This window comes from Podarcis melisellensis, assembly GCF_964234715.1.
Source record: "Podarcis melisellensis genome assembly, chromosome: 3".
In the NCBI taxonomy this organism is placed as follows: domain Eukaryota; kingdom Metazoa; phylum Chordata; class Lepidosauria; order Squamata; family Lacertidae; genus Podarcis; species Podarcis melisellensis.
This window is the reverse complement of record NC_138530.1, coordinates 112,849,123-112,872,640: the sequence shown is the minus strand read 5'-3', so window position 1 is coordinate 112,872,640 and position 23,518 is coordinate 112,849,123. Positions and strand designations below refer to the sequence as shown.

The window sequence follows — 23,518 nt, the reverse complement described above, 5'->3', positions numbered from 1 at the left end:
AGGACTTTCAACCTTGAACTCCACCTATCAGCATATGGGCAGGGGGAAAGCATGGCTAATAATAATAATAATAATAATAATAATAATAATAATAATAAATTATATTGTTGTTATTATTATTATTATTATTATTATTATTATTATTATTATTATTATTATTTATACCCCGCCCATCTGGCTGAGTTTCCCCAGCCACTCTGGGCGGCTCCCAATCAGTGTTAAAAACAGTACAGCATTACATATTAAAAACTTCCCTGAACAGGGCTGCCTTAAGATGTCTTCTGAATGTCAGGTAATTCTTTATCTCTTTGACATCTGATGGGAGGGCGTTCCACAGGGCGGGCGCCACTACCGAGAAGGCCCTCTGTCTGGTTCCCTGTAGCCTCACTTCTCGCAATGAGGGAACCGCCAGAAGGCCCTCGGCGCTGGATCTCAGTGTCCGGGCTGAACGATGGGGGTGGAGATGCTCCTTCAGGTATACAGGACTGAGGCCGTTTAGGGCTTTAAAGGTCAGCACCAACACTTTGAATCATGCTCGGAAATGTACCATTGCTATCCAAAGATGATGGATGGAACAGGCAACAGAGCTTGCTGACTAAACCTCAGTTGGTGACCAGAGTTATCCGGGGAGAATCCTACCTCAATGTTCTTTATCCTAAACAAAGCTGAAAAGATGTGTTGTGATACCATTGCTGCCAGGTCATTGTCATTAAGAGAACTTCATTGTTTTTGTCTGGGTCAAATATCCCAGGCTGCCACTCCACAAGAGCGCCTCTTAAAATGTGTGCTCACTTAATTTAACAAGAGAAGCTCTGTTCTCTGAGACTTCTGGAAAAAGAAAATACATTGGTGGTTATTTTCCCCACCCAGTTTGTGCTAAGAGCTCAGTGTAAACAATGTTATTATTAGTTTATACTGTATTTTTTAAAGTTCTTAACTTACCATGTACACATGATTCTGCATTTCCTTCTTCCGGAAGGGGAAATGAGCCTGCTTTCATGTGATTAAGAAGCAGAGGGATTTGCGAAAGTGACAGCTGTATAAATGCAGCTGGCGAAACCCTTGCATTGTCAGATGTGTTTGAATTCTGCTGGAGCAGAAGGAGCAGCGCGGAGATGGAACCCGAGCGAGAACCAAGGCGTATCAGGGAAGGATACCTCGTCAAGAAGGTACGTGCGAACTATTTTGGACAAAAGCTGTGGGAGGGCAATGCTTGATCTGAACAAACTGAAATGCCAAGTTCACTATGCTTGAGCGTGTGAACCTCAGAGCTGTAACTCTCAGGCAGAAGGACAGGACATTTACGTAGAACGTAAAAGCCTTCGCTAATCTCTGTAATATTTACCGTATTTTTTGCTCTATAAGACTCACTTTTTCCCTCCTAAAAAAGTAAGGGGAAATGTGTGTTCATCTTATGGAGCGAATGCAGGCTGCGCAGCTATCCCAGAAGCCAGAACAGCAAGAGGGATCACTGCTTTCACTGCGCAGTGATCCCTCTTGCTGTTCTGGCTTCTGAGATTCAGAATATATTTATTCTTGTTTTCCTCCTCCAAAAACCAGGTGCGTCTTGTGGTCTGGTGCGTCTTATGGAGCGAAAAATACAGTATGCTTGAAATACAGAGTGCCTTTTGTTTTCTGTGAGCATGCAGTGGCAAGCGGGGCAGGGGGACAGGGCAGACATGCCTCTTCCACGATAGCTCAGTTGGTAGAGCATGAGACACTTCATCTCAAGGTCCTGGGTTCAAGCCCCATGTTGGGCAAAAGATTCCTTCATTTCAGGGGGTTGGACTAGATGACCCTAGTGGTCCCTTCCAACGCTACAATTCTATGATTCTACGCATGGAATTATGCCTGTTGTGGAGAAATTGGATAGAGAGACAGTATAATTCAAGAAGATGGACTAGCCAAAAAAGCTGGCATCAGCTGGTGAAGGGCAGGCTATAAGTACAAGTAATAAATATTTATTTGATGATGCTGGATGAGACCACATAAGACTGAACTTAAAGCAAGTGATCTTTCTCTCTAAACCAATGAGAATCCTCCGGGGTAATTGACACCCACATCCCCCAACACAGGATTGATGGAATGTTTGATGAGTAGGAAAACCCTACAAGGAAATGCCCAGACCACAAGACCAACTAAGATGGCAAGGGAGGAACCAAAAGAGGCTTCTTGTGTGCTGATAAGGAACTTGCCAAAGCAGAAGCTGTTCTGTTGGGGAATTCGGAGTGCCACAAACAAGAACAAAAGAGTTGGCGCTTCATCTTTGCCTAAAGTTTATTTTGGACATTTATACCCTACTTTTCGGGGGCAATTCATATGAATTAACGCCGAGGGCCTTCTGATGATTCCCTCGCTGTGAGAAGCCAAGTTACAGGGAACCAGGCAGAGGGCCTTCTTGGTAGTGGCACCCGCCCTGTGGAACGCCCTCCTACCAGATGTCAAAGAGAAAAATAACTACCAAACTTTTAGAAGACATCTGAAAGCAGCCCTGTTTAGGGAAGCTTTTAATGTTTAATAGGTTATTGTATTTTAGTGTTTTGTTGGAAACTGTGTTATGACACTGCTGTTTTCTTGTTAAGTTTGTTTTAAATAATAATAATAATAATAATAATAATAATAATAATAATAATAATAATAATAATAATTTCTCTGGGCGGCTTCCACAGAGACCAAAAATACACTAAAATGTCACTCATTAAAAGCTTCCCTGAACAGGGCTGCCTTAAGATGTCTTCTGAATGTCAGGTAGTTGTTTATCGCTTTGACATCTGATGGGAGGGCGTTCCACAGGGCGGGCACCACTACCGAGAAGGCCCTCTGCCTGGTTCCCTGTAGCTTTGCTTCTCACAATGAGGGAACTGCCAGAAGGCCCTTGGCGCTGGACCTCAGCATCTGGGCAGAATGATGGGGGTGGAGACGCTCCTTACAAAGGTAAGAAATGTATTTAGGGAATACACAAAGCAAAACACAGCCATTCTTCCAGATTCACACTTCTCTGAATTTTGCCACTTCCCTAGCCAAGAAATATATGAGGGTTAAATGTGGATAAAAATACATATATCAATAATATTAACATACAGAAATGCATTATATTCAGGGAGAGTGTTTTGCAAAAAATATATGTGTTAGTAATTCCACATAACAAAAAAAAATGTTTACTGGGAGAAATTAGCACTAAAATGTGAGCAAGTCTTCACAGGAATTTAGAAAGATAAATATTTGCACATTCCTGCAGAAATGACCTGAACCTAAGTTGGAAAAATGAGATGCAAATAAACCCAAATCAATAGATCTATCTGGGGCTGGGTTATGACAACAGGTGTGGGGAGGCTTTCTCATCTGGGGTGTGCTGGCCATGGGCTTGACTTACCAGCAGAATATATGTGGTACATCTCTCAGTGTTCAACAGGTGGGGCATCTGGGAGCAGCCGTTGTGTTTAGGCATGTGGTGTAACAGACTGAAAGGAAAGAAGAAGTGGTATTTTGGGGAAGTTGCCCAGAGGCCACACTTCTAGTTTTCTATCTCTTCCCCTCCTAAAAAAAGAAAAGAAGTATTATTCATTTGAGAATAATATTCAGGGAACTTCTGTCTTGGCTCTGTTCTTTGATTGATTGAAAGAGTAGGCAACAATGGGTTAAAACAAAAGCACATTGTGTGTGTGGGGGGGGGTGTTTGTAGATGCAAAAGAGGCCAGTTCTCCTGCTTCTTTACTAATTGCATAGGGATTTCAGCAAGTGTAGCTCTGCGTCTATATACCGTATTTTTCGCTCTATAAGAGGCACCAGACCACAAGATGCACCTAGTTTTTGGAGGAGGAAAACAAGAAAAAAAATATTCTGACTCTCAGAAGCCAGAACAGCAAGAGGGATCGCTGTGCAGTGAAAGCAGCAATCCCTCTTGCTGTTCTGGCTTCTGGGATAGCTGTGCAGCCTGCATTCGCTCCATAAGATGCACACACATTTCCCCTTACTTTTTAGGAGGGAAAAAGTGAGTCTTATAGAGCAAAAAATACGGTAATTATTTAAGTTACAGGAGCTCTGTCCTTTTTTTCTATCTGACTAACCTACTACACCACAGGAAGTGAAACCAATCCCTCCCTCCCCTACATGAACTCAGTTTGAGTTCCAGGGATTGGGGTTTCCAAAGCCAAACTTCTTCCAGCTTGCCTTAGAAATATTACTGCAAGCTCCAGGCACGCGTGCCAGGAAGAGAAAGCCCTAGTCATTTGATTATCAGTTCTAGAGAACACAGTTTGTCTCTCATGTACATCACAACCTGTGAAGCCCTACAAACTCTTCAGAAATGAAATCTCCCATTAATTATTTCTAAGCCAGAGCCTACAAGTCTCTTTTGGGATGGTGCACAATGCGTATGAGGATAGAACTTTGGGAGCAATTCCGAAGAAGAGATTTTGTGGCCACGATTTCAATGTAGAAAATCAGACTCTACATGAAATAGGACAACGTTGCCATTATAAGCTGTAAGGTATCACAGAAGGCAGCAAAGATTCTCTGGCCTTTGTGCACAAAGAACGGACATCCCATACATGTAAGAAATCCTACAATCTTAGTACAGTGGTACCTTGGGTTACATACGCTTCAGGTTACATATGCTTCAGGTTACAGACTCCACTAACCCAGAAATACTACTTAACCTGAAACTGTTCTTAACCTGAAGCACCACTTTAGCTAATGGGGCCTCCTGCTGCCGCCGCGATGCCAGAGCATGATTTCTGTTCTTATCCTGAAGCAAAGTTCTTAACCCGAGGTACTATTTCTGGGTTAGCGGAATCTGTAATTTAAAGCGTATGTAACCCGAGGTACGACTGTACTGAGTTACTTGGGACTCAAGAAAGCTCAGTGTAAGTCTATGGGCTGTAAATCTGAGTAGACGTGTGTGACCAGGGGACAGAATCTCAAACCCAGGGTTGAATGCAACCTTTCTACTAGTCCTCAGAATTGCACTACATGTCACAAACAGCATACATATTGTAACGAAAGAGAACGCTTCCCGCTTTCACACGGGACAGCACCTTGTGGTTTTCTCAGCTTCTTCAGTTGAGAAGTGCTGGGGAAATTACACGATTTGCCTGTTAAGTTTTGCTTCTTGATCTCATGTGAGTACAATTATGTGACCCTAACTGTACTGTGATGAGGGCAAGGCACTCTGTGCTGCTCTGAGGCACTTTCCTGAATGGTTATGTCTCATGTTTCAGGGCGTTGCCCTGGCACTGAAAAGGGATTCTGGGCTCAACTTTTACAGTGAGCACAGCAACAAGCTGTTAGCCCTTTGTGTTAACATAACTCCTTCTGTCCAAAGCGACTTTCCTTTCCTTTTTCTTTCTAATGTGTTTTTATTAAAAGTGCATACCGTGTCTCTGTATCCAGGTCAGTTACATTCAGTGTGACATCATTGTCCAATGTCAATGAGCAGTCATCATTCAAAGGCAGTCCTGAGCCTTATAGCGCCCTCTCTGGCTCTTCCACTTCTCTCTCCTTTCTGCCTCCCATCCCACCCCCTGGAGCAACCTTGACCTCAGCAAGCAATGACCTCCTTCTGTGATGTGTACAGAGCTTCTGAACTGAACCAACATTATGCCTTCAAACCATGACTGAATCAAATAATTCAGAAACCCCAATATGGGCAGCAATTAATTAAAGCTTTATGGGTCTGGTTTTAGAGACCTCTTCTTTTCAACTGCTTTATGTTGTAGTGCAGTCCTGCTGGCCACTACTTACAGGTACACAATAGATCATATATATGTTATTTTCCTAATCACAAATTACCAGCCTCTGTCAAATAATGAGGGACATCTTGTTTTTAAAACCCTTTCCTAAAGCCATACAGCTGAACATGCCTGTTTTCTTAATATATTGGTATGTTAGTTTTTGCTTCTTGGAGAAACCTCAAAACAGCCAGTATAGTGTGAGAATTAAGTAACCAAGCTAGTTGCTTCACACTTTAAACAGAACTGCGAAATTGCAAGTCACCGCTAAATGCTGTTCTAACCTAGCCACTGTTCCATAATGCGCAGCACTCCTTTTCCCTTAACCCCCTGCTCCCCTATTATTTTTCAGATTACTGCAGAGATCACATGGCATTTGATACAAAAATTATATTGTCTAAGGTGTTTGAATATCGGGTCAGTCAAATTCCTCTCCCAGCTCTAGGAATAGGCACAATTTACTTAGTTATTTAATTTGCATCTTGCTCTTCTTCCCAGAGGAGCCCAGTGCAGCAAACATCAAATTTTTAAAGAGTAAGGCATTCTTCCAGAATGGCAGCTGAAAAAAGTAACAGAGGACTTCTGCAGGAACCCAAACCTCTATTGGGTCTGTGCCTGTTGTATACTCCTTTCATTTCATTAAAAGGTAGAATACACACATAAGGACAGATCAACCCCAAAGATACAAAGCACATTTGATGCACCTTTAAAGCATCAACATTAAAGGTCAGTATTTTGTTTTTGTTTTTTAAATTATATTTTATTGATTTTCCATAAATTCATGCCACATTACAATTTCTATTAAATTTTCCATTTTTGACTTCCTTCGGCCTCTCTGCCAATCATCCAAATTCTAACTTCTTTAATTACACATTTCCAAATTTTGCTATTGCTTTTATACTTACCCCCACTTCTATTTTGCCTTTTTTTACAATATTTCTTATGTTATTACAGAGCTTCTTTAAATGCCACTAGCGTTATTCCATTATCACTTATACATTCCCAGTACTCCACTAATTTTCCCCGGTCCTCGATGAACTTTTGATCTCGTAGGTATCTGATCTTCCCAGTCAGTTTATCAAGTTCTGCATAATCCATCAGCTTCATTCTCCACTCCTCCAACGTTGGTATTTGTTCTTGTTTCCATTTCTGGGCCAGTAATATTCTTGCCACTGTTACTGCATATTGGAAAAGTTTATGGTCCTTTCTATTTATTTCATTACTGATAATTCCTAAGAGAAAAGCCTCTGGTTTCTTAACAAATGTATATTTCAACATTTTTTTCAGTTCATTATATATCAACTCCCAGAAGCTTTTCACTTTCTTACATTCCCACCACATATGATAAAATGTACCATCTCTTTCTTTACATTTCCAACACTTCTTACATGTTTTGTACATTTTTGCAAGTTTTACTGGTGTAATATACCACCTATATATCATTTTCATAACATTTTCCTTTAATGCAGTACATGCAGTAAATTTAATACTTTCATTCCATAGTTTTATCCAGTCGTTAAATTGTATAATACAACCAATATCTCTGGCCCTAAAGGTCAGCGTTTTGATTTGGATTTCGGCATCAATATCAGCCCTTGTGAAAAGATAACTGCCCAAAAGTTCCCAAGCAGTTATCTTTTCACACGAGCTGACATTGATGCTGAAATCCAGCATCGCCTGAGCTCTGCGGGTGCAGCTTTCTCCTGATTAAAATGCACAGTGTTTGAGGTCTGGGACATTCGCAGGGAAACCAAAAGGCTTGTTTACAAAGCTATTGTACTACCAACCTTACTGCATGCTTGTGAAACATGGACCACTTATAAACGCCATCTCCAACTCCTTGAAAGTATCCATCAATGGTGTCTCCAAAAATTTTTACACATCACTTAGGAAGACAGACAAACTAATGCCAGTGTACTGGAAGATGCAAAGATCACCAGTGTCAAAGCAATGATTCTTTCAACATCAACTTTGTTGGACTGGTCATGTTGTTCAGATGCCTGATTATCATCTTCCAAAGCAACTACTCTATTCCGAACTTAAAAATGGAAAGCGTAATGCGGGTGGTCAACAAAAGTGGGTTAAAGACACTCTCAAGGCAAATCTTTTAAAAATGTAGTATAAACACCGACAATTGGAAAACACTGGCATGCGAGCCAATTGGAGAACAGCCTTTACTAAAGGTGTCGTGCTCAAACTCAGGATGAAAGGGAGGAAGACATGTTGTGTAAGGATGTGTGGATCCAGAATTGGCCTCCACAGTTACTTACGGACTCACTGTTAAAACCATGTTCATGGAAACCTCCTTACTCGGATATGAGTGATTGCCAAAGAAGAAGAAGCTTGGGAACCATTGGGTTCCACGATAGAAGAAAGGAAGGATCTAAATGTATGGGTGGGGGAATGAATAAATAACCCTAATACTGTATGTTACATTGTTTTCAGAATCTCCTTGTGTCTTTGGGGATTGATAGGTGCTTGACATGTTTTGGGTAAATAAGGATTTATTTAGACGCAACTTCATTAAAAATGCTTTCATTGGCATTGTCACAGGATGCATAGATAATTTTGTCTTGTTTGCATACAGGGTAGCATGTTTAACACCTGGAAACCCATGTGGGTAGTCTTGTTAGAAGACGGAATTGAATACTTTAAGAAGAAGACAGACAACAGCCCTAAAGGAATGATTCCTCTGAAGGGAAGCACCTTCACAAGTCCCTGCCAGGATTTTGGTAAAAGGATGGTGAGTATGCATGTCTTCTGAAGTACACTGAAGAAAGCAGGCAGGAAGGTGGGGGGGGGGTTAAGCTATGGATTAGTTTTTTTTCCACTGTAGTTAAGATATTGTCAGATCTTGCTGGCTGCAGAAGCTGATACTAGCCTTCCTAGTGTTTAGAGAGGATGCCCTGCAAATTCAGCCCAGCAAAATGCTAAGACAGGGTGGGGAACCAGACGATATTGGACTCAAACACCTATCAGCTTCAGCCAGCATGGCCAATGGTCAGGGATGATGGGAACTGTAGTCCACCAGCACCTGGAAAGCTGTTGGGTTCCCCAGTCCTGTTCTAAGAAAACAATGCTGGTCGTTTTCTTTCTAAGGGTAGACTCAGGGCTTATTCACAACTCCCTTTGCCCTGCCTCTTTCCCCTGGGGTAACCCAGTCAGAACAAGTAGCCTTAGGGTTTTTCATGGATTGCTGTTCCAGTTTTGTGGTGGGACAATGGCAAAATCACTTGGACCTGTGCCTAGAAAGATGGGGAAAGCAGAAAACCAAGGCATGGGATGAGCGGAAGGGTGGACAAGCCCTCGCATGACTGATTTTTGTTACTATGGGAATTTACATGAAACAGAGTTGTTAAGGTCCAGCATGCATCTTGAAAATACTTTGACAGTGCAGTTCTTCACACAGATAAAGAACTGGGGACTATTGATATTGTGGTGAGACAGCTTCTCTGTCTTCAAAAAACTCACATATCTGAGTAAGGGGCGGTAGGAATTGTTGGCTGGAACTAATGTTCTTCAGTTAGGAGGAACAGCAGTCTGATTATGTAACTTGCTGTACAAGATCAGACTGTGCTTGTCTTCCAAGATTGGGGCAAATTGATTCAGTGTTTCCACCCCTGGAACTCTGTAGTAGTCTGAGTGCTCAGTGCCTTTCTCAGATATCCATCTGGGCAGAGAAGTCAGAAAGATGATTAGACCACTGCAGTTTTCCAGAAAGGGCAACATGAGAGCAATAGTTTAAAATAGTCCTACTTTGGAAAGCATGCATGTGATCCCAAGTCCCTTTCAGTTCAAACTGTTGTATCCAACTTCGAACAAACCCATTAAAATGAATGAACCTAAGCAAGTCATTTCCATTAACTTCAATGGGTCTACTCTGAGCACTCCTTGGATACAACCCTATTTTCTTCAATATTGTGTGGATAGTGCTAATTCCCTAGCCTAAGATAAAGTAGATACTCAGCTTTTCCTATGTTGTGTATTTGTGTATAAACATGAATGTTTCCTGGTTATTTCTGTATTGCATGATCAAACCAAGGTTACAGGTTTGATGGGACAGCTGCATATTTCTGCAATGTAGGAGGTTAGAGATGATCCACAGAGTCCTTTCCAAGAGTTCTAAGAGCAGGATAATGGTGTAAAAATTCTATTCTGTTCCATACTACTTTACAGTTCCTTCCCAGCTTGCCCAGTTTAAGCAGTTTATACTGCTGTATTTAGGCTGCAATTCCATACATACTAAGGGACACGGGTGGCGCTGTGGGTTAAACCACAGAGCCTAGGACTTGCCGATCAGAAGGTCGGCAGTTCGAATCCCTGCTACGAGGTGAGCTCCCGTTGCTTGGTCCCAGCTTCTGCCAACCTAGCAGTTCAAAAGCACGTCAAAGTGCAAGTAGATAAATAGGTACCACTCTGGCGGGAAGGTAAACGGTGTTTCTGTGCACTGGTCTGGTTCACCAGAAGCAGTTTAGTCATGCTGGCCACGTGACCTGGAAGCTGTACACCGGCTCCCTTGGCCAGTAAAGCGAGATGAGTGCCGGAACCCCAGAGTCGGCCATGACTGGACCTAATGGTCATGGGTCCCCTTTACCTCTATACATACTTACTTGGGCATATGCGCCATTGAACTTGGTGGGAATTACTTCTGAGTCGGCAAATGCATGCTTCTTCTGTTAGTTGCTTGTTAATATAAGCTGTGCTCCCAAATATATGTAACCTGCACACACACTGTACCTTTAGAGCACATTTGAAGCATATTATTTCTCTCAAAGAATTCTGAGCATTGTAATTTGCCTTTCAAAGAGTTATAATTCCAACACTTAGCAAACCACAGTGCCCAGAATTCTTTGAGGGGGAAAATGTGCTTTAAAGGTCTAGGGTGCATGCAAGCCTTATGCAATGGATAAGTGTAAATCATTATGAAATGGTTCTCTTCCAGTTTGTCATGAAGCTCACTACAGCTAAGCAACAGGACCACTTCTTCCAAGCCTCTCATCTCGAGGACAGAGATGTCTGGGTGAAAGACATCAAGAAGGCCATTAAGTGCATCGCGGGAGGTCAACGATTTTCTAGGAAATCCACCAGGAAGTCTATTAAGCTTCCAACCACCATCAACCTGGGGTTTGTTAAAATAGACTTCTTCAAATATTAATTTAAAAGGCAGGAACATATCCTCTTGTTTACTTAGGGGCTAATTACATATATGGGACGCGGGTGGCGCTGTGGGTTAAACCACAGAGCCTAGGGCTTGCTGATCAGAAGGTGGGCGGTTCGAATCCCTGCAACGGGGTGAGCTCCCGTTGCTTGGTCCCAGCTCCTGCCAATCTAGCAGTTCGAAAGCACAAAGTGCAAGTAGATAATAGGTACCACTCCGGCGGGAAGATAAACGGCATTTCCGTGCACTGCTCTGGTTCGCCAGAAGCGGCTTAGTCATGCTGGCCACATGACCTGGAAGCTGTACGCCGGCTCTCTTGGCCGATAAAGCGAGATGAGTGCCGCAACTCCAGAGTCGGCCATGACTGGACCAAACGGTCAGGGGTCCTTTTACCTTTAATTACACATAAATGTGATGCTATGATTTCAAAAAAGAAAAGAAAAGCAGTCTTGAGAGATGGAAATTTGGGCTGGAGAAGTGATGGGGACGTAGAGGAGTGCTTCATCCTTTCCTCAGCTCCCCCCCCCCCCATCGCATATCCCAGTTGTTTATCCTCCAACGGAGCCTGAAAAAAATACATATTAAAATTGTGAGTAGAGAAAGGATTAAACACACACATACACATACACCCTCTTCTCCAAATTCCCATCTCTCAAAGCTGCTTTTTATTTATTTAAAGGATATATGTGTGTGGAGCTATTTTAACGGCATTCATGCTTGGGTTGTAGTAATCTGGTTTTATTTAGTCATCATTTCTTTACTTTTCTGTGACAGTAGCTGTTGGGCAGATATGTAGGCATCAGGCATTGTCATAAAGCGAAGCTTTGTTTCCCCTATTCCCAAAATGCACAAGAAACTCAGAACCTGGCTAGAACAAAGCACTGAGATTACAAAAGTTTAAAATATTGACAGAAGAGGAAGTTGATTTTTTTGTTTGTTTCCAAGTCCACTTGCAATTTGACTTTCACTTAGATTCAGTGAGGATGTGAACATGAAGAGCCCTGCTGGCTCAGTCCAGAAGCCTATATATAGCCCAGCATCCTGTTCTTACAGTGGCCAAGTAGATATGTGTTGAAAACCCACAAGCAGGACATGAGTAGACCAACACTCTTCCCCACTTGTGGTTCTCAGCAGCTGGCAGTTAGAGCCATCCTGCTTCTGAAAGGGGAAATATGTGCTATGAATTTGTCTAACATCCTTGTAAAGCCATCCAAGTTGGTGGCCATCACAACATTCTGTAGAAGCAGAAAGTCCAGTCTTTGAGGGAAGCAGATTTGTTGTGCAAGAGCTCCAAATCAACGTTAATTGTGCAACCTGAATTTGCTGGAATGTGATTGAATCCCACCTGAAAACAGGGAACAGCCTGGAAGCAACCTGTGTTTAGACTTATGTCTCTATGATTATCTCAACTGTGTTGTTGTTGTTTAGTCATTTAGTCATGTCCGACTCTTCGTGGCCCCATAGACCAGAGCACGCCAGGCACTCCTGTCTTCCACTGCCTCCCGCAGTTTGGTCAAACTCATGCTGGTAGCTTCAAGAACACTATCCAATCATCTCGTCCTCTGTCGTCCCCTTCTCCTTGTGCCCTCCATCTTTCCCAACATCAGGGTCTTTTCCAGGGAGTCTTCTCTTCTCATGAGGTGGCCAAAGTATTGGAGCCTCAGCTTCAGGATCTGTCCTTCCAGTGAGCACTCAGGGCTGATTTCATTCAGAATGGAGAGGTTTGATCTTCTTGCAGTCCATGGGACTCTCAAGAGCACTCCTCCAGCACCATAATTCAAAAGCATCAATTCTTTGACAATCTTTCTTCTTGATGGTCCAGCTCTCACTTCCATACATCACTACTGGGAAAACCATAGCTTTAAATATACGGACCTTTGTCGGCAAGATGATGTCTCTGCTTTTTAAGATGCTGTCTAGGTTTGTCATTGCTTTCCTCCCAAGAAGCATGGACAAAAGCTTTCATAGAAAGGCCACTTATTAGTTGTCTAAGAAGCTCACCACAGAACACATCTGATTCTATAATTAGGGGGTCATTAAGGACTGGAGTTTGCAGAGTCCCTTTGATGCATTTGCAGAAGGAATTTAAACCCCAAAGAGCCAAATCGAACATTGTTTCCTAATTCTGCCTCACTTCTCTCACTGCACAGTGAACTGTATCTCTCAATGAAAGACCCCGACAAGGGGATCCGAGAAATGAAGCTGGAAAAGGACAAGAAAATTTTCAACCACTGCTTTACGGGTAAAGAGCTCTTATTTTTCCCTTTCAAAAAATGCTCTGTTGAGTAAAACAGGTGCTAGAAAATGGAGTCGCGACAGGAAGCAGTTTGATGGGAGGAAAATGTCAGTTGGCATTCCAAAATAGTTGAACCTGCCAGTTCCTGGAGAAAATGTCCTATAGATATTGGACAGAATGTGGTGGCATTGAGAGGGGAAATTGTTTCTAGTAGACAGAATGTGAAAACCGCATGGTCAAGGCTTTCCGATGAAGTGGGCTTGAGTTTTGAAAGCTAATACCACAGCAAATTTGTTAGTCTTTAATATGGACTGGACACAGCCCTAAATACTTCATATAATTTACATATTCACTGGCATTTGGAATAATTTGCAGAGCCTGGCTCAAACCAAGTCCAGATATAGTCACTACTGGCTTCATATTTCCAAACTGTACAGTGTTACCTCGGGTTACAGACGCTTCAGGTTTTATACGCTTCAGGTTACAGACTCCGCTAACCCAGAAATAGTGCTTCAGGTTAACAACTTTGCTTCAGGATGAGAACAGAAATTGGGCTCCGGTGGCGTGGCAGCAGCAGGAGGCCCCACTAGCTAAAGTGGTGCTTCAGGTTAAGAACAGTTTCAGGTTAAGTACGGACCTCCAGAACGAATTAAGTACTTAACCTGAGCTACCACTGTAATTGCAATTTGAATTTAATTGAGAACATACCGTATTTTTCGCATCAGACCACAAGACGCACCTAGTTTTTGGAGGAGGAAAAAAATATTCTGAATCACAGAAGCCAGAACAGCAAGAGGGATTGCTGCGCAGTGAAAGCAGCAATCCCTCTTGCTGTTCTGGCTTCTGTGATGGCTGCGCAGCCTGCATTCGCTCCGTAAGACGCACATGCACTTCCCCTTACTTTTTAGGAGGGGAAAAGTGAGTCTTATAGAGCAAAAAATACGGCATCTCTTTGATTTGCTTAACTACTTGCAGTCTGCAGTACTTCATTTTGTGCCTTTCTGCTCAAACGCCTTGGTTCATTTCCTTGCCCTTAGGGAGTTGTGTGGTTGATTGGCTCCTGTCTAACAACTCTATCCGGAATCGCCAAGAGGGTCAAATGTTGGCATCTGCCCTGTTGAACGAAGGTTATTTTCAGCCTGCTGGAGATATATCCAAGAGTGCACTGGAGGGCCTGTCAGAAACTTCCTTCCTTGACCACGAAGACGCCTATTATTATTTTGTAAGTAGCAATGCATAACTCTTCTTTGTGGGATCGCTGGAGGTTGGGGGGACATGGGAACCCTAGAAAATATAGCTTTTCAGACTGGCTGCAATATGAGGGTCTCATCTAACGCAGTCTCTGTGGGTAGGTGTATACTGTATATATGTGCATGTGTGTTGAAATATATGTCAATGTATATTTCCTGGTGGGACGTGTGTGGCCGCGACGGGGTGAGCTCCCGTTGCTCGGTCCCTGCTCCTGCCAACCTAGCAGTTCGAAAGCACGTCTAAGTACAAGTAGATAAATAGGTACTGTTCTGGCGGGAAGGTAAATGGTATTTCCGTGCGCTGCTCTGGTTTGCCAGAAGCGGCTTAGTCATGCTGGCCACATGACCCGGAAGCTGTACGCCGGTTCCCTCGGCCAATAAAGCGAGATGAGCGCCACAACCCCAGAGTCAGTCACGACTGGACCTAATGGTCAGGGGTCCCTTTACCTTTACCTTTATATTTCCTGGTACTACACTTGGACTCCCCATTGACTTTTTTCTCAGGGCGCATACTCCACATTGCTTGATACAAATTAATCACCTTTCACTACTGCAGTTGGTGAGATCAGAGCTGAAAGGTGGTCTATTTGGTGCAAACATCTTCAAATATTGATGCTACCTGATTGGCCCCCAAAGTTTCATGATTCACCTAATTTTACCTTCAACCAGAATCCTTCCTTCTGTTTTTAAAGTGGATGTGTTAGTTATGCAGTAACAAGGATTGACTTTTGACTGTTACAGGATTGCAGCATTGGTTTGGTTTTTTCCCCCTAGCTGCCACAATTTTTTTAACATGTCTTGGATACTTATATCTAAATCTCTGCTTCCCAGCCTTTAATTTATTTAATTTATTGCAAAGCACTTGGGAGGAAGAATGACTTGGCATCCCTCTGCTTCAGCAGAAGCAACAGAGCAAGCCAGCGTTCCTCCGAAAGCTAGTGACTGTGAATCACTTGAAGCGCAAGACCTGGCCTCAGTTAGCTGTCATTTCAGAGGAAGCTGCCTTGACTTCTTCTGTAAATGTATTCTATTTACATCTTCGTGGGTATTTTCCTATCCTAAGAGGGTTAATTGTAAATATATGACTCCAACCACTTCCACAGGCCTTCTGGAAATACAGAGTTGAATTCAGTGAAGTTCTACTCAGGGTAGACCCACTGAGGTTAATGGGCTGAAGTTAGTCATGTCCATTTATTTGAAAGGTTCTACGCTGAGTATAACTAATATTGGGTATTATGAGTGGGAATCAATAGTGTTGCTGCATGCATAGAACGTGGTCTGCTCATACAATGGGCCTCCCCAAATTCAGGGACTGGCTGGATCAGTAGGAGTGGTCGAGGCTGCCAGCCCAAGAGGATGACAACTTAGAGTAAGGTTACCACATTTTTTTCATATAATCCAGGGACAGTTTTTTGGTGTGTTTTTTTAAAAAGAAAGAAAAAAAGTTTGTTGTTTTTTTTAAAAAAAGTTATTTCTTTTTTTTTAAAAGAAGTAATATCCTTCCTCTGGGCCCCGGTCTGCTCCTTTGGAGCACTAGCTGCCATGCAGTAGTCTCGGGTCGGGCTTGGGCTTGGCCACGTTTCCTTGCCCTCCCAGTGCTCTCCTACTTCTCCTCATAGCTGTCAACTTACAGATTTGAAAATAAGGGACCAGCAGCCTTGAAAATAAGGGACCAGCAGCCTTGAAAATAAGGGACCAGCAGCCTTGAAAATAAGGGACCAGCAGCCAAAATAAGGGACCTGCAGCCTCACCTGTTCCAGGCACTCCAGTCTTCCTGTCCTCCTGCAGTCTGGTCAAACTCATGCTGGTAGCTTTGAGAACACTGTCCAACCAACTTTGTAACCAGAGGTTCAACTGAATAGAATCTGAATCACATGCACCACAAGGCCTATGCAGCCTCAACTTAAGATGGCTCCCCGGCCTGGCTTTGCACTGCAAAGTTTGCAGCAGCACGTGCAACAAAATGGCGTCCAGCATTCAAAAAACCCCTCAGCTTGCAGTAACTAGCCACACACAAGGCATGCAAGCTCCACCCCCCAGTCGTTCTTAGACTTCTTATTGGGTGAGCAACACAGTTGGAGCCTCCCTCCTCCCGCAGGCCAGTAGGGAGGGAGGGAGAGGAGCTGCTTCCTTTGAAATTTAAGGGACATCATTTAAGGGACATCCATCAATAAGGGACAGCAGCGGGACATGGCGCTGGAATAAGGGACTGTCCCTTCAAATAAGGGACACTTGACAGCTATGCTTCTCCTCCTAAGTGATGGCGGCGGTGGCAGCGGCGTGGCAAGGTCAGGGATCCCCTCTTTTTTCTCCTTCCTTTTTCTCTCTCTTCGTTCTCCTTCACCTCTCCTCCTTCTCCCTGCATCGGCTCCGGGGTTTTCCTGGCCCTGGAGTGCCGCTGGGCAGTCGTTTGGGTAGCCGGGCGCTCTCACTCCCGACTCAATTTGGGTCACGGGGGGGGGGGCGGTCTGTGGTTCCCCCTTGGCAGTGGCAGTCTCAGCAGCCCGGAGCCAGCCTGGTAGCGCAGTTGGCTCTTGCTGGCTTCAGGAGCTGCTCACTGCCGTGGTGCCCGCCATTTTGCCTCGCTGGTAGTCCCCATAAGTATGATGTGTATTGAAGGAATCATGCAACATTCATTCCCTACTAGTAAATCTACAACACACACACACACACACACACACACACACACACACACACATATATATATATATATATATATATATATATATATATATATATATATATATTTGCTTTCGTAGATTTTCACGGGTACAGGAATGCAGGTTTTGGTGTCCTCGGGTGTCTTCCCGTGTAAAAGTTGGGGTGTCTAGGCGACGTTTCGACGAGGTCTCACTCGTCATCTTCAGGCTGGTGCTTTCGGCTTCTTGTTACTGGAACAGAGCAGGATCTCAGTGTTTGAGTTCCTATAAATACTGTTGAGGGGGTGTGGTGTATAGCCTCCAATGTTCTGGGCAGAGAGGAAGTTCCCAGGCTAGTGTGCCTTTTCTTCTTTTGTTCCTTAATTACTTGAGGGATATCTTGAGTGATTTCTTGAGTGATATCCTGAGTACCACTTAGGTGGGTCATTAGGTGTGGATTAGTTGCTAAAGTCTTTGTGTCTTGACCTCTTGAACTTTGTGAAGAGTTTTTCTGAGAAGATGGCTGTACTGCACTTAGTTGTGCTCTGGCTTGGCTTCGTGTATAGGGGCGAGCTGTGGTTTTGTGGCCTGTGTCAGCCAGATCTGTGTAGGGATTGCAGGGGGGTGCAGCATCCGGAGGTGCCACCATGGTTTGGCTACTGGATGGTGTCTGTAATTTATCTGTGGAGAGGGTCTGGGTTTGGGTCTGGTGTGGTTGATTGGTGATGGCGTTCTGTGTGCCTCTGGATCTGGTGTCAGTTTTTGTGGGGAGGGCTAATTTCCAGATGTCTGGCAAGCGGGATGTGTCGTCACGCTTGTTCATGTTGTGAGGGTGTTTCTCTATCTCGATGGCTTCCATGATTATTCTCTTGTGGTGATGTTCCATGTTAAAGAGCAATTTGGAATCTGCAAAATTAATTTCGTGTCCTGTTTCTTTCATGTGTTGGAAAAGAGAGGAAGTTTTTTCTTCTTTTTTGACGGCATTCTTGTGTTCTGTGATACGTGCATTTATTCGTCTGTTTGTTTGTCCAATGTACGTGGCTGGGCAGATTTTGCAGGGTATTTCATAGACCCCTTGGTTTTCCAACTGGATTTTATCCTTGGGGTTTCTGAGGATATTGGCTATTTTTTGGTTGGTGCAAAAGGCTGTTTTGATATTGTGTTTATGGAGGATTTTGCTAATTTTATCTGTAGTGCCCTTGATATAAGGAAGGAGGGCCATGCCATTGTTTTCTTCTGTGTCTTGGTTTTTGGGGGGTGTTTCTTTTTGGATTAGCTTCGTAACCCTGTTTTGCTGGTATCCATTGGCAATTAACACATTTGAGAGATTCTGTAACTCAGTTGTCAAGTGGACAAAGACCACTTGACAACTGAGTTACAGAATCTCTCAAATGTGTTAATTGCCAATGGATACCAGCAAAACAGGGTTACGAAGCTAATCCAAAAAGAAACACCCCCCAAAAACCAAGACACAGAAGAAAACAATGGCATGGCCCTCCTTCCTTATATCAAGGGCACTACAGATAAAATTAGCAAAATCCTCCATAAACACAATATCAAAACAGCCTTTTGCACCAACCAAAAAATAGCCAATATCCTCAGAAACCCCAAGGATAAAATCCAGTTGGAAAACCAAGGGGTCTATGAAATACCCTGCAAAATCTGCCCAGCCACGTACATTGGACAAACAAACAGACGAATAAATGCACGTATCACAGAACACAAGAATGCCGTCAAAAAAGAAGAAAAAACTTCCTCTCTTTTCCAACACATGAAAGAAACAGGACACGAAATTAATTTTGCAGATTCCAAATTGCTCTTTAACATGGAACATCACCACAAGAGAATAATCATGGAAGCCATCGAGATAGAGAAACACCCTCACAACATGAACAAGCGTGACGACACATCCCGCTTGCCAGACATCTGGAAATTAGCCCTCCCCACAAAAACTGACACCAGATCCAGAGGCACACAGAACGCCATCACCAATCAACCACACCAGACCCAAACCCAGACCCTCTCCACAGATAAATTACAGACACCATCCAGTAGCCAAACCATGGTGGCACCTCCGGATGCTGCACCCCCCTGCAATCCCTACACAGATCTGGCTGACACAGGCCACAAAACCACAGCTCGCCCCTATACACGAAGCCAAGCCAGAGCACAACTAAGTGCAGTACAGCCATCTTCTCAGAAAAACTCTTCACAAAGTTCAAGAGGTCAAGACACAAAGACTTTAGCAACTAATCCACACCTAATGACCCACCTAAGTGGTACTCAGGATATCACTCAAGAAATCACTCAAGATATCCCTCAAGTAATTAAGGAACAAAAGAAGAAAAGGCACACTAGCCTGGGAACTTCCTCTCTGCCCAGAACATTGGAGGCTATACACCACACCCCCTCAACAGTATTTATAGGAACTCAAACACTGAGATCCTGCTCTGTTCCAGTAACAAGAAGCCGAAAGCACCAGCCTGAAGATGACGAGTGAGACCTCGTCGAAACGTCGCCTAGACACCCCAACTTTTACACGGGAAGACACCCGAGGACACCAAAACCTGCATATATATATATATATATATATATATATATATATATATATATATATGATATTTATTAGAATTTTCAATGTTAATACAATAAAAATCAAAAAGAAAAAAATAATTAAAAACACGCAAATTTTCCATAACTTATTTTCCTTTAACTTACTTCCCAGACCTCCTCATACCTCCCTTTTTTGTATTCCAATTCAAATTGTAAGTTCAGCAAATCCTTATCAATAAACTTTAACCTACTTCTAAACCTTTTTTTTTCATATTCTCTTAATACATTACAGCTGGAAACCACTTAATTTCTATCCGACATCATTCTAACATTCATTGATTTTGCAATATTTCTGTAAATAGTCTTTGAATTTCTTCCAATCTTCTTCCGCTGACTCTTCTCCCTGGTCTCGGATTCTGCCAGTCATTTCAGCCAATCCCATATAGTCCATCACCTTCATCTGCCACAACACTTAAAATATAAATCCGGGGACATTAAATGAAATCCGGGGAAATTCTGGGGACGGATTTTGTCCGGGGACAGATTTGTAAATCCAGGGACTGTCCCCAGGAAACAGGGATGTCTGGTAACCATAACATAGAGTCCAGAGCCTGGGGGGGCGAACGACTGAGGAGCAGTCAGCAGAAGGGATGAGCTGGGAACTGATAGAAGCAGGAGACCAGAGGGGTCAAGAGTGCAGAGGGGTCAAGAGTCCCAGTTCTACAGACCCTCCTCTGACCCCACGCTGCAGGAGGGTCCTATGCCAGACAGGCCCAGAGGAGGAGCTCACCCCCTCAACACAGCCTTCCTCTGCTTGGGAGGAACCCAGAGTGAGAGGATAGATGGGAGGGGCATACCTAGGGTTTAGTTTCAGCAATGCCTTCATCGAGTTAAGATGAAACAGGGACATTGATGTATTGTTGGTAAGTTGTTGTTGTTATTGTTTTGCTAATAATAAACTAATTTCATTCCGTGCCTTCTGTCTATGTGTCTACCCTGTGGATAACCTGGTTCTTGACAGCTCCTTGACACCCATCCTCTCCCCCCCACCCTCTAATCTGCTCTGAAAAGTAAGGGGAGCCCTCAGAACAGGTTGGGTGTGTGCATGAATGGGGGCAGGAAAGAGGGGAAAGTCCCATGGCATGAGTGGACCTCATTCCCCATGTGCACACTCTACTTAGCACTACAGTGAATTCTATAAAACCAGACCTTAGATTTGGTACATCCATCCTTGTGAGATTGAGGTTCTACTTTTATCACTAAATGAAGCTTGCGGGGGTGGAAGAAGGAATGAACCTTCTCCTTCACCCTCTTACCTACCCCTGTTCCACTGCTTGAAGACTTTTGGTATTGGAGTTTGTGGTGTGGATTTAAGCAATGAAACGTGGGAAGGTAAGGAGTAGGTACATTGTACTCCACCCCCTGTATGCTTCACTTCATGATGAAAGTGCTTTATAACCAGTGCACAACTGTTTGTTGTTGTTTAGTCATTTAATTGTGTCCGACTCTTCGTGACCCCATGGACCAGAGCACATCAGGCACTCCTGTCTTCCACTGCCTCCCGCAGTTTGGTCAAACTCATGCTGGTAGCTTCAAGAACACCCTCAACCATCTCGTCCTCTGTTGTCCCCTTCTCCTTGTGCCCTCCATCTTTCCCAACATCAGGGTCTTTTCCAGGGAGTCTTCTCTTCTCCTGAGGTGGCCAAAGTATTGGAGCCTCAGCTTCAGGATCTGTCCTTCCAGTGAGCACTCAGGGCTGATTTCCTTCAGAATGGAGAGGTTTGATTTTCTTGCAGTCCATGGGACTCTCAAGAGTCTCCTCCAACACCATAATTCAAAAGCATCAATTCTTCAGCGATCAGCCTTCTTTATGGTCCGGCTCTCACTTCCACAACTAGTTTGGCCTTAAGACTGGTCTTCTCAGTCTTCTGTATGCATGATTATCTAGATTGCCAACTTCATTTGCTGATGCTGTCTAAGGGAATGCTAGTTTCATAGCTGTTGGCAAGGTCCCATATAATCAGTCCTGAGATTCTACAACTCTAGTTGGCAACTTTTTTAAGAAAGAAAAACAAACACACGTCATATTTTGTTGCTGAAAAATTTTGGTTGTGCCATCTGACTTACTCCTCCATGACAAGGGCTTCCTTAAATTAGGTACTCTAAATTTCTTTTTCATAGAATGCAGATGAAGAGAAGAGTTATTTAACCCTCCCTTGACCCCACCCCACCCTGCTCCAGTGTGACCAGTGAGAGGAAGAAAGAGTACTCTCCATATTCTGCATTTCAGTTACTCAATCCATTTCCCTCGGATATTGACTTGTGTGCACAAGAAAGCAAGGCGAGAACTTTCTCTGAGCCTCTACTGATCACATCAGAGAGGAAGTAACTTAAAATGCTGTTTGCCACGAAGGAAAAAGGAATTTGGTGCATACCGTATTTTTCGCCCCATAGGGCGCACCGGCCCATAGGACGCACCTAGGTTTTTTGGGGGGGAATAAAGGGGAAAAAATTATTTTCCCCCCAGGAGCGGGGCTGGGGCGGGGGAAGCCCGAGCTTCCCCCGACCCCAGCCCCCAAAACAGGCAGCTCTCCGCAAGCCTTGGGAGACCAGCGCAACTTCCTGCCGGACTCCCACGCCTTGCGGATATCTGCCTGAAGCCCAAACCAGGTCGGGGAACAGCAGGATGGCGGCGCTCCGCCTCCCCGCTGTCCCCTGAGCTTGTGGGGCTGGCAGTGGGGAGAAGCGCACTTCTCCCCACCGCCAGCCTCCAAACCAGGTCGGGGAACTGAAGCCCGGGGCGCGCTGTGCAGCGCGCCCCAGGCTTCAAGATGCTGGCTGCTATCCGCAAGCCTAGGGAGCCCGATGGGAACTCCCACAGGCTCCCAAGGCTTGCGGAGAGCTTCCTGAAGCTTGGAGAGCGAGAGGGGTCGGTGCGAAAGCCTGCATTCACCCCATAGGACACACACACATTTCCCCTTCATTTTTGGAGGGGAAAAAGTGCATCCTATAGGGCATGTATTCACTACGATGCATAAATCTTAGTCTGTAGTCCAGGTAAAAGAATGACAAGTGGGATCCCAATGCTGGGATAGGGGAGAGATTGAGCTCACAGCCTATTTGTTTGGAAGCTTTGGAAAGTTCAGCAGATGCAGACATTATTTGCTGTCTTATTTAGAAATATTTGTAACCTTCATTGCAAAGCAATGAATCTAGAGTAACACATCAAACTTGAAATATACTCAGAGTTGAGTGTGGATTTCATGCTCTTTATTCAGCTCATAGTAGCGAGGAATGAAAGTTCCCCCACAATATCTGCTTTATATACATTATTTACACAATGGGCCACATGCGATTGGCTAATTCCGGGATTCACCTGTAGGCCAATCAGGTTGTGGATTCACTTCCACCTGGAGCTGGATTGGGTGGCTCCTGTGGACCAATCATACTGCTGCATTCTGAATCTTATTGTTCTAGGACCAGTCAGACTGCTGCATTTTGGATCCTATTGTTCTAGGACCAATCAGACTGCTGCATTTTGGATCCTATTGTTCTAGGACCAATCAGACTGCTGCATTTTGGATCCTATTCACTCAGTACATAACAAAACTCTTTCAGGTGACGTTAGCAACATAGTCTTGTTCTTTCCTTAAAACAGGCAGACAGTGGATTCTTCAGTGAAGGGAATTCCAGTGATGATGATGGGATCTTCAAGGAAGAATTCAGAGGCACAGTGGTCAAACAGGGATGTTTACTGAAACAGGTTGGTATAGACCTTGTTTGCTGTGATGCCTCAGAAAAGCAGTCAATATAGTACAGAAATATAAACCTTCTTAGGAAAACTGCCTGTGCTGAAACCTCTCTTGACACTCAAAGCTGTGCTGTGTTGTGTTGCTCAGTAGCAATCAGCTGGTGAAACAGGCATCCTTCAAATCCTCCGAGGGGATGTCACA

The 23,518-nt window shown here is 43.9% G+C and overlaps 1 protein-coding gene across 1 annotated transcript in view; it reads left to right on the top strand.

Moving 5' to 3' along the window:
* The first annotated feature begins 1,004 nt into the window (after window positions 1–1,004).
* The window catches only part of PLEK (pleckstrin), a 28,947-nt gene continuing 6,433 nt past the window's right edge, over window positions 1,005–23,518 (top strand). The window contains exons 1-6 of the mRNA XM_081906494.1: window positions 1,005–1,169; window positions 8,317–8,472; window positions 10,672–10,853; window positions 13,038–13,129; window positions 14,161–14,345; window positions 23,224–23,328. Of these exons, the coding sequence (XP_081762620.1) occupies window positions 1,116–1,169; window positions 8,317–8,472; window positions 10,672–10,853; window positions 13,038–13,129; window positions 14,161–14,345; window positions 23,224–23,328 (774 nt within the window). The 5' untranslated portion in view covers window positions 1,005–1,115. The remainder of the gene's footprint in view (window positions 1,170–8,316; window positions 8,473–10,671; window positions 10,854–13,037; window positions 13,130–14,160; window positions 14,346–23,223; window positions 23,329–23,518) is intronic.